Below are 13914 nucleotides of genomic sequence, written 5' to 3'. Positions count from 1 at the left end.
AAGTTGACGAATCAGGGCGCCTGGGGGGTGTGGGGCCGCGGGGAGGGGGCTCCGGCCCCGGGAGTCCGCGCCAGCTGGGGCAAGAGGCGCAGCGTGCGGCGGAAGTCGCCGCGCCGGGCAGGGAGAAGTGGTGGCGGGAGAAAGGGGCGAGGGAGTCACGAGGACAGCGCACCCAAGGTCCCGATTCCCAGGAACTGCAACGACCCTCGCAGCTCCAGCAAAGCGAGGCGGCCGCTCCAAACGAGGCTTTTGTTCTCGCCCTCCCCTGCCTCTCCGCCTCCCTCGCCTCATTTTCGCGAGTCGTACGAGTTGCAGGCGGCACACACACTCCCTACCTCCTGAACACACGCGCGCGCGGGCTCACACACGCCCCCCTTCCCTTTCGGGCTCGCCAGCCCTTTTTTACCTACAGGCTAGCATCTGGAATCCGAGGGGCGTTACGAGCCCCCTCCCTAAAATCCAGGACTTCAGGGCCACGGGCTCCAAGTGTGTGTGTATCAAGTCCGCCTCAGTCTTGGGCGAGAAGGGGCGGCAAGCGGACGAAAGGGCCAGAGACCCTCAATACACACGCTCATACCCATACCTGCGCTGAGCCCAACGCCCCACGCTCCACGCGCTGGGCCCAAGTTGGCTTCCTGGGGGCCAGCCCCAGCGAACAGGCTGGAGGGCGGGGGGGGCAGTTGCCTGGAGGCAGCGGGGAAGAACAGAGAAGGGAGAGAGGCGCCCGGAGGGGAGGGCGAGGGGGAAGGCGGCCCACCTGGACATGTGCTCCCTTTGGGGCCGGTGCGCCTTCTCCAGCCCCAGCTTGGTGAAGATGCCCACGAGCACCATGACGGCCACCACCCCGCAGATGATGTAGACGATCAGGTTGGTCTTGTCCTTGGTGGGGTCGTGCAGGGGGTCGTCCTTGCGCGCAGGGGGCTTGCCGGTGTTGAGCCAGAGCGGCGTGTCGTAGTTGGTGCAGGTGCTTTGGTTCAGTCGCCGCTTCTTAAACGTGCAGCAGAACCGGAAGCCACAAGTCCCGCAGCAGAAGATGAAGTCGCCCGAGCTGCAGTTGAACGGCGGGTCCCATTGGCCCATGACATCGAAGTAGCCCCGGCAGAAGTCCGGCGTGGGCGCCCGAGTCGGGGGCGCGTCCGAGACCCCCGCGCCCTCGCCGGCCTCCCCGGAGGTGGCCCCGGAGCGGTTGCTGCCCGCCAGCACCAGCACGCCGCCCAGTTGTGCCAGCTGCCCGTGCCCCGCTCGCTCCTGTGCCCGGCACACGCGGACGCACAGCTCGGTGAGGAAGCAGCCGAGGAGCAGCCGGAGGACGCGGCGCATCCTGTCTCCCAGCCCGGGCTCGGCCGCTATGCCGCCGCTGGAGCCGCTGCAGCCGCCTCTCGAGGCGCCGCCGAAGCTGCCGAGGCTGCTGCCGGGGGCTGCGAGCCGCCGCGGGCCGCACATGCAGGGAGCGGCGCGGGGCGCGCGGGGTCTGCGGCCACTGCGCTCAGCTCAGCCGGCGTTCGCCTCCAGCGCGCCGCGCGCCTAGGGGCCGGCCGGGGAGGAGCGCGCCAGGTCGGGCGGGGGGAAGAGGCGCGGGGCCACGCGGGGTGCAGGTCCGGCCGCCACAGTGGGAGCCGGGGGCCCGAAAAAAGGGAGAGTCCGGCTGTCCGCGCCTCCTGTGGGCCGCGGCTCCGCACTCGCCGCCCTGCGTCCGCTTGCAGGATCCCCCTCACCTCTCCGGCTCGCCAAGTGCGCTGAGACAGCTTAGCGACACTTGTGGAATGAAGGGAGGGCAAGAGGGAAGGGGGAGGGGAAGAGGGCGGGCAGAGGAGGCGCGGGGTGGGGGGCGGGGCGGGCACGAGCTAGAGAGGGGCGGGGGCGCGGGAAGAGGTGACTTGGGCGGGGGGAGCGGGTTGAGGGGCTTGCAGAGCCGAGCCTGCAGGGCTAGTGGGGAGGCGGTGAGGTTCGGCAGCCGCCGGGGCCAGAGGAACAGCTCGGCTTTCCCGACAAGTGGAGGATGGCAGCGGGACCTCCCGCGCCCTCTCGGGGTGGGGAGGTGCGGCTCAGACCTGTCCAGGGCGCAGAGGCGGCTCCGCCCGGGTCTTCTACAGGGATGCGTGGGCAGGAGCTGCGACCAGAATCAGCTCGCCCAAGGAAGAGGTGACCCCTAAAACCCGAGGTCAGACTAGGGAGCTTCTACCCCCAAGAGGTCGCGCTGACTGGCCAGAATCTCTCCTCCCAGGCGCGTGAAGCCGCCTCGCCCTGCCCTCGTCTGCACCTTGTGCTGAGTGCGCAACTGCGGGTTCAACTCCCGGGGCCGAGGCGCTCGGGGAAGACTAGGTAGTCAGACCCCCGCTCCCTCCCCTCCCCAGGAGAGGGCCTGGGATGAACTAAAGGCTAAGAAACATAAGAGGTAAGGAGGGGCAGCGGACATGACCGAGGCAATAGCACATCCCAGAAGGTCTTTCCTTGGGACTCCCCTAGCCCCTCGCACCTGCCACTTTGTCCCTCCTCGTTCCCGCAGCGTTCCCTGCGCTCCACAGGAGGGCACACCGCGGCGCCGCCTCTGTGCGCCCGGATCTGGCGCAACGCAAGGCCTGGACACCCAGTCTCAGCCACCCTCCCGCACCTGGAACCCGCACATCCTTCTCCAGAACCGGCTGGCCCCAGTCCCCATGGAGCCCCCGGACATCCTCACCCGGGGCTGCAGAGCCAGGCCCTGCTTCCTTGGTTCCAGCCTCCTGTCGCCTCTCAGTGTTTCCAAATCTGCCCTCTCTCCTCAGCCTATTCCAGCCATCCATCGGCCCTCTCCCATTTCTTCCACTTCTTCCTCTGCTTGAATTTGGCTCCCTGTAGCCCCCAGAACAGGGTTTGTACCAAAGCTGCTACACCAAATTTAGATCTCCACACGCCCCGGCGTTTTGTTTTTTAATTGCATTAACTAACTATACACTTTGCAGTCAGCTAGGCGATTTGCAGAGAAATGATGTTTCCACCACCCTCCTCTCCATTTGGCTGCAATCAGGGCTTCACATGGCATTTTCTAAGAACCAAGAACTTTGGTCACATGTAAAATGTCATAGTGGGGTCCCCTTCGTTGAAAAGGTGTGGGAGGTTTTACTGGGACTTCATTGCAGATTTCCTCAGAATGAGAGGGAGTTTGTCTAATCACACCTTCTCCTTGAAGAAACATCACCTACTGTCTCCCGCAAAGATCTGCAAATACTGAGCCTACCCCCGAAAACATGCCAGGTCAGCATTGATGCAGCAGCGCCAGGGAGCATACCAGCCCCTGGAAGACTGGCTATATTATATCCTAAACCTACACGGACGAGGTGTGAGATTGTTTTTTTCATATTCAGCGAATTCAGTATAATGGGATGCCCAAAATAAGACAGTGTGTGCCATGTCCGGGTGTGACTGGGAAGCATATGGCGACCCACACCCACCGCTGTGTGAATCCCTACAAACACAAGCATGGGTGTGTCAGCTAAGGATAGCTGACATTGTTTCAGGGTTTGCAACAAACCCAGTAAGCTTGCTTTCCTAAAATCACCTCCACGAGAAAGCTTAGAGCAGTGCCTGAGCAGATACTCTGGGAATCTTTGCTGAGCTATTGAGTGAATGATCTCATTTAACTCTCTATGGTTAGATAGTATCAGTAGGCCCACACAACAGAGGGAAAGACTGAGACCCAAAGCCATGCAGCCAGTTGCCCATGGTAGCTCTTCGAGGAAGTGCCAGAGATGGCATTTGAACCCAAGAAATTTGACTCCAGAGCCTGTGTTCTAACCACTGCAGCCACAGTGCTGTCCTCAAATCAGTCTCCAAAGTCTCAATCCCCCTGATATTATACTTCATATGTGCTAATTGTCCTTTTCCCCCAATTATAATGTAAACTCCATGCCAGAAAGGAACTTGACTCTATAGATGTGTCCCCAGCACGTAAAACTATGATGGACATAGTGAGAACTCAAAAAATATTTATGGGCTGTATGAACTAATTAAGGATCTTCTATGAAAGAGGTCCTGGGTGGAACAAACGGCTTGCACTCCACTACTAACCTAAAGGTTAGCAGTTCAAACCCACCCGGCAGCACCACAGAAGAAATGCCTGGCAATCTGCTTCCACAAAAGATGACAGCGGAGAAAATGCTATGGAGCAGTTCGTGGGGTTACGGTGAGTCAGAATCGACACGAAGGCAACGGGTTTGTGTTTATATATATATATATATACATATACACATACATACAAGACCCTGTCTTGGACCAAAAGAGGAAAGAAACACTTATGACACAGATGATAGTTTCTGATGTCACCATGCTTACAGAAGGGTTGGGAAGCGTCTATAACTCTGAATTACAAACGACTCCTCCAGCATGCAGTCCATAGCAGAGGAAGCTGAGGCTCAGAGAGGTTAAGGGTTTAATCCAAGGTCACATGGTGAGCAAATGATAAAGCCAGGACTGGATGCAGACTGCCAGACTCCTAATCCAGGGCTCCACCTTCTATTCCCACCATCCTCCATTCCCACCCCCCACCCCACCCCCACCATGGCACTTCCCAGCAAAATGAGGACAGAGGGCAGAGCTTCACTAGTGACATAACAGTACGTCACAGACACATTCCTGCCAGGGATGGGGGTCTTAAGGCACTTCCAAATTTGATTTAAAAAAATATTAACAACCTTAGAGAAAAGAGACAAAATCTGGACAGAAAAGTCCGTTTTGGGCTCTGCCTCCACATCTCTGTAAAATATTGCCTGTCACCAAGCCATCTGACTCCGGCCCTCCGAGGAGGCTCGCTTTGGCTGCAGCTCCCGGCTTTAATTAACAGAGACTGCCCCCTGTTGGTCACACGGAGAGTGGAATGCTTGTGCTTTGGAAGGAGCCGACCTCGGTGGCCGTTAGCAGTTAGCCTTCGTATCCCTGTGAGCTTTTCCCAGACCAAAGTCCCTTCCTGCTCCTGCCTGCAGGAGCCCTGGTGGCGCAGCGGTTAAGCACTCAGCTGCTAACGAAAAGGTTGGCGGTTCGAACCCACCAGCCGCTCCATGGGAGAAAGTTGTGGTAGTTGGCTCCCTTAAAGATTACAGCCTTGCAAACCCCATGGAGCAGTTCTACTCTGTCCTACAGGGTCGCTACGTGTCGGAACTGACTTGTCGGAGACAGGTTTGTTTTTTTTTTTTTTTTTTTTCTTTTTTTGCTCCTGCCTGCTGTGGCTGCTACTGCCGCCCCTGGAATAGTGCCCGAGCCTGTTTCTCAAGTCTGTGCTAAGTAGTTAGAAGAAAGAAGAATCATCTTGATTCCCTTTACTCTTGAAAAGAAAAAAAGTCCATTTCTTCTGGGTATGTCAAATCAGTAAATACACTCGCTGCCGCATAATAGGTGTGTGATTATTGGGAACGTGTCCCCATTTGGAACATGTGATTGAGGAGGCATTTCTTTCAGGGCTCCTGGGAGGTTTTATCACCCTCCTAATTGAAACACCTGGCAAGTTCATGGAAGATGAAAACTCATCCTACAATGCCTCCCCCACCCCACCACTACTACCTAAATGAGTTCATGCAAATGTGTTAAAATGCAGCTCTTAGTGAAAGTGCTTTCTGTGAAAGAGATGATGGCATTATTATTTACAACACAGGCACTTTTAATATCTACAGAATCTCATCTGTTTTAGCCGACTGCGCCGCACACTGCGACGGGAAGGAACCGTCCTCACTCAACAATTAGACGATGTCGTGATCTAACGGAAGGCTGCTTGCTCACCAGGACATTGCAGCCAACATCCATAAGCAACTCCACACATTGGATTATTTGTGCTGTGGCCCTCACCTGAATGAGCCATTCCTTAATCGGAATCATCAGGTGGCTTTTAGGGTTTCAAAGAGGTTTCTAAGCAACTGTTAGCCTTGAGGAGAAAAAAAACATGAAACAAGCAAAATGTAGCTAGCACCTTGCCAGGTTCGAGCAACACGCTGATTTTATGTGTTGTCTTCTCTCTTGCTAAAGAGATGTTGTTGTTGGGTGCCAATGAGTCAATTCCGACTCCTGGCAACCCCATGTGACAGAGTAGAACTGCCCTATAGGATTTTCTAGGCTGTAATTTTTACAGGAGCAGATCACCAGGTTTTTTCTCCTGTGGAGCCGTTGGTGGTTTTGAACCACTGACATTTCAGTTAGCAGCCAAGCGCTTAACCATTGCACCACCAAGGCTCTTTTCTAAAAGAGATTAAAAAACAAAACAAAAAAACCAAACCCGTTGTCTTCAGGTTGATTCCACCTCATAGCGACCCTGTAGGACAGAGTAGAACTGCCCCATAGAGATTCCAAGGAGCGGCTGGTGGATTTGAACTGCCCATCTTTTGGTTAGCAGCTGAGCTCTTAACCAGTGCACCACCAGGGCTCCATCAAAAGACATAAGGGAAGCCTTAGAGAAGAAATGAAGTGGGTGATGAAAGTGTGGCTCCCAAGACTGGCCGTGGTGGTATGGGAGATGATTTGGTATGCTACGCCAACAAAGATTTTGTCACATTAATAGTTTTATATTTATTTCAATGCATATTAGGAAAATAATAACAACACATTAAACACATGACTTCATGGCATAAATGCCTAAGATGAAGTTAATTCCTTAAATTACATCAATTTAAAGTCAATGTAAGAAAAATCATAAATACTTTATAGTCAGATGGTTCCCAAATAAGGAAAAGAGAGTATGAAGGGCTTGGTACCAAAAACCAAAGTTTAGGAAATGTGGAATTTGGGGTCAGACCAGGGTTTCTCAACCTTGCACTATTAACATTTTGGAGCGGATAATTCTTTGCTGTGGGGGACTGTCCTGTGCATTGTAGGGTCTTCAGCAGCACCCCTGGCCTCGACCCACTAGATGCCAGCAGCACCCCCAGTTGGGACAACCAGACATTGTCCAGTGTTTCCTGTGGGGGAAAGGGCAAAATCAGTTGAAAACTCTTTCTCATATGAGGTCTATGACCTTGAATAAGTCCTTAATCTCTGCAAGCCTTGGTTTCCTGGTTGATAAGATGAGGGTAAGAATAATGCCTCTCTCATAGGAATGTCACAGACCCTCCGTAAAGTGTATCTATGGTGCTCAGCAGTTCTTTATAAATGCCCACTATGATTACAGTGGAGCCCTGGTGGCACAATGGTTAAGTGTTTGGCTGCTAACCAAAAGGTTGGCGGTTTGAACCCACCCAGTGCTCCAAAGGAAAAAGACCTGGCAATCTGCTTCCATAAAGATTGTGATTGCTGTTGTTGTAGGTGCCATCGCATTGGTTCTGACTCATAGCAGCCCCATGTACAACAGAACAAAACACTGCCCAGTCCTGCGCCATCCTCACAATTGTTGTTAGGTTTGAGCCCAATATTGCAGCCACTGTGTCAACCCATCTTGTCTAGGGTCTTCCTCTTTTTCTCTGACCCTCTGCTTTACCAAGCATGATGTCCTTCTCCAGGGACTGCTCTCTCCTGATTACATGTCCAAAGTACGTGAGATGAAGTCTCACCATCCTCACTTCCAAGGAGCGCACCGGCTGTACTTCTTCCAAGACAGTTCTACTCTGTCACATAGTGTTGCTATGAGTCGAAATCGACTTGACCACACCTAACAACAGCAATATGATTACACTAAAGTCCTTGGGTGGCGAAAATGGTTTGCTCTCAGGTACTAACCAAAAGGTTAGTGGTTGGAATCCACCCAGCAGTGCCACGAAAGAAAGGCCTGGCAATCTGCTTCTGTAAGATTACAGCCAGGAAAACCCTGTAGAGTGCAGTTCTACTCTAAATTACCTGGGGTCGCCATTAGTTGGGACTGACTTGATAGCAATGGGTTTAGTTTTTTGGTTTATGATTACCTAAGCCTGAAGGGTCTACTAGGTGCCAGGCACTACACTGAGCACTGGGGAAGGAGATGAGACAAAGCCGTTGCCCTCCAGGATGTCAACATCTCCAGGGGAGACAGACTAATATAAAGGCAGGGCTGGCTTCCTGGGCATATGACCACATGTGCAGAGCCCTGCACTTGGTTCAATGCTCGGCAGTGGTCATCCTGAAATCCTAAATTATTTTTAAAAAGGAGACTACTTATGTGTGTCAAAGTAGAACTGCACTCCATAGGGCAGTTCCATGGCTGATTTTCCAAAGGTAGATTGCCAGGCCTTTCTTCTGCGGCACCTCTAGGTGGACTTGAACCTCCAACCTCTCAGTTAGCAGCCAAGCACGTTAACCATTTGCACCACCCAGGGACTCCCCTCCATACGTAGAGAGGAGAAAAAAGCTGGGAAGCAGAAAGGGGAAAATGGGTCCAATTTCAAAGAGAATCAGAAATGAGACAAGCAGCTGACTACACGGCTGATGGCTTTCTGGCTCCTGGGATTTTGGGGTTCTATGTAATACTCTAGGATCCTCCAACAAAGTTTTCTCATCTTCTTCCCATCTGGGCCTAAATTAGCTTATATGGAATCCTTTTACCTACAAATAGAAGGGTGTTGACCAAGATACTCTGTCTCCAGCTTCTCTATCCCAGCGTCCACCACATGATCACCAAACGTTACGTTGTATTTCACTCCTCCCTGATTCCATGAATTAAACGATGAAGGTTAGAGGGTGGGAGAGAAAGAGGAAGGGAGAGAGAAAGAGAGGAGAAGGGGAGGAGAGAGATAAAGACAGACGGACAGACAGAAATGTATTCACATACATACACAAGGACACATGTAGAAGAGTGTTCTTCAAGGCATTGTTTATAATAGCTAAGGATTAAAAACAACCTAAATGTCCATCAATGAGAGCTTGGCTGATTGGATCATCCACACCTATAATATGGAGCCCTGGTGGTGCAGTGGTTAAGCATTCTGCTGCTATCCAAAAGGTCGGCAGTTCAAATCCACCAGCTGCTCCTTGGAAACCCTATGGGGCAGTTCTACTCTGTCTGACAGGGTCACTGTGAGTCAGAATCGACTTGACGGCAATGGGGTGGGCCTATAATGGAATACTATACAGCCATTAAAAAGAATGAGTTGCTTAAAAAATTTGCCGCTCAGTTTAGGTATTACTGCCTTCCTGACCTCCAGAATATATCAAACACACACAGTCACGCTAATGTCAAATAATCTTCAAAATAGTGTAAAAAACATAAAAAAGCAAGACAAAAATAATAATATATTTGTACTCAGAATCTACAGACTATCTCTGTAAGATGGACTGGAAGAAACGGTAGCCTATAGCAATAGGAATTGGGGTAAGAGGGTGTTATGGCTTAAATTGTTTTCCCCAAAAATAGGTTAAAATCTTAACCCTTGTACCTGTAAATATGTCCCTGTTTGGAAATACAGTCTTCCCACGGTATCCTTGGGGGATTGGTTCCAGGACCCCCCACTGATACCCAAATCTGCAGATGCTCAAGTCCCTTATATAAAACTGTAGTATTTGCATAATAACCTACACACATCCTCCCATAAATACTTTAAATCATCCCTGGATTACTTATAATCTGATACAATGCAAATGCTATGTAAATAGTTCTTATACTGTATTGTTTAAGGAATAATGAAAAAAAGTCTTTTTTCTTGAATATTTTCCATCGGAGATTGGTTGAATCCTTGAATGCTGAAACTGAGGACAAGGAGGGCTGACTGTAGGGGTTTTCTTTTGCTATGTTAATGAGGTAATACTAAGGTAGGGTGTGTCCTGAACCTAATCACTTGTGAGTTATAAAAAGAGCAGAACAGATACAGAGACATACACAAGGGAAGACAGAAACCATGTGAGGATTGTCTACAAACCAAGAATCCCCAAGGAACCAAGGAATGCCCGAGGCTACTGGCAAGGAGGGAATGGACACTGGGGAGACCTTGATTTGGACTTGCAGCCTCCAGAACTGTAAGAAAATCAACAGCTGTTTTTTAAAGCCACCCACTCGTGGTATTATATTACAGCAGCGCTAGGAAATTAAGATAGAGGGAGAGTCACTTTTCCCTGTGTACTTCTGTGTATTGTTTTTATTAACTACGTATATGCTTCAAATATTCTAGAAAAGTAATTGATTAAAGTGTTTTTTAAAATAATGAAAAAAGGGAGGAATGGATGAAGGATAGATGGAAAGAAAAGAGAAAAGAGAATCAAAAGAATGGAGTAAAAAGAAAGGAAGAAAACAACTTGAGTTCTACTGTCAACTCCTTGACCTTGACCAAATCGCTTCCCTTCTCTGGGCCTCTGTGTTACCATCTGGAAATTAGATCAGCAGAAATATTAGATCATCTCTAAGGTCTCCGCTCCACAAGTCATTGCTATAGTCACCGACAGAGCTAATGGCCTGGGGAGAACTTTCTTTCAAATTGAAGCAGTAACTGTCCTGGCTTCCCACCACAGCAAAAGATGTGACCATCCTAACACAAAATGACGTTTTCTTCGTTAGAATCACGTTTGGAACCTAGTGACTTAAGGGATATAAGATGCATCATAAATAACGTATTTGCAAGTCCTGTAGAATAAACATGGCTTTCTATAAGAGGGAAGCCCTGGTGGCTCAGTGGTTAAGAGCTCAGCTGCTAACCAAAAGGTCGGCTGTTCGAATCCACCAGCCACTCCTTGGAAAGTCTATGGGACAGCTCAACTCTGTCCTATAGCGTCGCTACGAGTCAGAATTGACTCCACGGCAATGGGTTTGGTTTTTTGGGTTTTATAAGAGGCACATTTAGGTGCCTGCCTAGCCCTTGACCCCCTTCTCTGAGAAAGTCTCTGTCCTCCCCCTTCCCCATGCCCATCCCCTGGAGCCACCTTCACCAGAGATGATGGTCACCTGACCCAGAAGGAGCCAATCAATTATAATGCTGCCCGACAGCAATTAGATTTTCTCTCAAGAACTTGAACTAAGAGACACTGAGACTGGGGGAGGGTGGAAATGAAAAGTCACATTCCGTTAATGCTCAGGAACCAGACTGAAAGTTTCCTGAGGGCAGGGATTGAGACAGGTTTCTTCTCTTCTGTAGCCCAGTGCCCGCCGCCAAAACTGAAATATACTAGGTGCTCAATAAATATTAGTTGAAAGAAAAATAATCACCAGAAGGTCAATGAACTCTTTTTTTTTAGTTTATTTTTGGTAGCAATATACACATCCAAACATACATCCATTCACAATTTCTACAGGTTCAGTAACGTTGGTTACATACTTCACATTGTGTTGTCATTCTACCTCTACCCACACTGTTTCGTCATCATTAGTTTAGGCTCTCTGCCCCTTGAAGTTTTTATCTGTGCTTTGGATTAACTGTTGTCAGTTCACAATCACATAGATAATTCTCGAGGCACTCTTTATTAACTGGGCTAAACCATTGTTGAGTTTAACGATGGCTTCATGGGATAGTTATGGTTCAAGTTTTAAAGATTATTTCTGAGCGTTCCTCCAGTCTCAGTGCATCCAGTAATCTGGTTTCGACAAGTGTGAAGTTGTGTTCCACGCTTTTCCTCCTTTTGATCAGGATCCATCTATTGGGTCCCTGATCAAAATGTTCAGTAATGGTAGCCAGGCACCATAGATCCATAAACTCTTACTGCTGAAGGTCTCTGGCATCACCTCAGATTTCCAGCTTTCCTTTGGACTTTGTGGGATTTCTGTTCTTTAAAAATCTTCTTTCACGTAAGCTAATTTGAATTGATTTTGGTTTCTTTAATCCAAAAGAGCCCTAAAACAGATTTCTTTTTCAGAAATACTAGTCATTTTTTCCCCCTGAGATTACTTTCTTTCAATCAGACATTATCAAAATTCATAATGGAGAAGTTTGGCAGCTGTTCAAATAGTTAAACACAGGATTACTAAGTGACCCAACAATTCATATATACTCAAACATATACTTGTGCACCAATGTTCATTGAAGAATGAGTCACAATAGTCAAAAGGTGGAAACAACTCAAATGTCCATCAACAGATGAATGGATAAACAAAAATCGGTATATCCACGAATGGAATATTATTCAGCTATTAAAGAGGAATGAATTCCTGATAGATGCTATGACATGGATAAACCTTGAAAGCATTGTGCTAAGTGAAAGAGACCAGACACAAGAAGACAAATATTGTATGATCTAACCTATATTCTAATTTCTGACCTGTTGACCCATTGCCATGTTGCCATCGAGTCAATCCCGACTCATAGCAACTCTGATTAGGACAGAGTAGAACCGTCTCGTAGGGTTTCCAAGGCTGTAAATCTTTACAGAAGCAGACTAGCACATCTTTCTCCTGTGGAGCGGCTGGTGGGTTCCAATTGCCGACCTTTTGGTTAGCAGCTGAGCACTTAACCAGTGCACCACCAGGGCTCCTTTTTAAATATCTCCTATAGTCAAATACATAGAGACAGAAAGTAGATTAGTGGGTCCAGGAGCGGGGGGAGTGGAGGGGAGGGAATGGGGAGTTATTGCTTAATGGGTACAGAGTTTCTGTTTGAGGTGATGAAAAGTTTTGGAAGTAATTAGTGGTGAAGTGATAATTGCAAAAGAAAATCCGCAGTAACGCAGTCTATGGTTCAGTACGATTCCGTATACATTTACTGAACTGGGACCTACAGAAGAGCTGAAAGATGACTAGAATGCTGTCCCTGCCATCAGGAAGCTCACCATCAGATGGGAAAAGGTGGACACACAGTTCAGTCATTCTAATAGCAGATCATCTGAGCAAGGAGGTTTAAACAATGCACTATCGGTAGAAATGGAAGAAAGAGATCAGTATCAGGGAAGGCTTCACGGAGGAGACAACCCTGAAGATGGACTTTGAAGAACAAGCAGGATGCCTTACGGAAAAGGCATTTTGGGAAGAGAGAACATTTTTAATAAACGCATGAGCCAAGGAATGCTGGTAGGCAGTGTGGCTAAATGATGAGCTACAGGGTAGAAAATGATGGAAGACTGGGTGTATTTGTTTCCTAGGGTAACAAAGTACTACAGACGGGGTGGCTTAAAATAACAAAAATTTATTCTCTCATAGTTCTGGAGACTAGAAGTCCAAAAATCAAGATGAGGCAAGGCCATGTTTCCTCCTAGGGAAGAATCCTTCCTTGCTTCTTTCTAGCTTTCGTTAGATGCTGACAATCCTTGGCGTTCCTTGGCTTGTGCTACATCACTCCAGTCTCTGCCTCTGTATTCACACGGCCTTCTTCTGTGTGTGTGTGTGTGTGTGTGTGTGTGTGTGTGTGTGTGTGTCCTCTCCTGTTCTTACAAGGACACCAGTCATTGGATTTAGGGCCCACCCCAATCCAGTAGGACCTCATTTTAACTTAATTACATCTGCAAAGACCCAATTTCCAAATAAACTCACATTCTGAGGTTCTGGGTGGACATGAAGTTTTCGGGAACATTGTTCAACTCACACACCAGATTAGAAGGATGATACAAGAATATGAACATGAACAGTCATGGACTCAACCACATTCTCTTTTACCAAGACCCCAGCTAAGTATTTTATTCAAGCCAATAAAACCGAAACCAAACCACTGCTATGGAGTCTGTTCTGACTCATGGTGACCCTGTGTGTGTGTCAGAGTAAAACTGTGCTGCGTAGGCTTTTCAATGGCTGATTTTGAGGAAGTAGATTACTAAGCCTTTCTTCAGAGGAACCTCCGGGTGGACTCAAATAGCCAACCTGTGGGTTAGCAGCCAAACGCTTAATTGCTTGCACCACCCAGGGACTCCTGGCCAGGAATCCTTAAAATAGTGGCACATTTGACAAGTCTCCAATTGCTAAAGAGCTGAAGTCCTAGAAATGCTATAATACAGAAGAAGAAAGATGATCAGACTACTGATCTTAATGATGGTCTCTTATTTTATTCAAAATGTTTGTAACGTGAAAACTTGGAAACAACCTAAATGCCCATGTCTTAGTTATCCAGAGCTGCTATAATAGAAATACCAGAATGGGTGGCTTTA

The 13914-nt window shown here is 48.7% G+C and overlaps 1 protein-coding gene across 2 annotated transcripts in view; it reads right to left on the bottom strand.

Moving 5' to 3' along the window:
- Window positions 1-1320, bottom strand: part of SHISA9 (shisa family member 9) — a 320165-nt gene extending 318845 nt beyond the window's left edge. For both annotated transcript variants that reach the window (XM_012554673.1, XM_004373266.1), the window contains exon 1: window positions 758-1320. In XM_012554673.1, the coding sequence (XP_012410127.1) occupies window positions 758-1320 (563 nt within the window). The remainder of the gene's footprint in view (window positions 1-757) is intronic.
- Window positions 1321-13914: the final 12594 nt, after the last annotated feature.

This window comes from Trichechus manatus, unplaced genomic scaffold (assembly GCF_000243295.1).
Source record: "Trichechus manatus latirostris isolate Lorelei unplaced genomic scaffold, TriManLat1.0 scaffold00024, whole genome shotgun sequence".
Taxonomy (NCBI): domain Eukaryota; kingdom Metazoa; phylum Chordata; class Mammalia; order Sirenia; family Trichechidae; genus Trichechus; species Trichechus manatus.
This window is presented reverse-complemented; position numbering and strand designations above follow the sequence as displayed.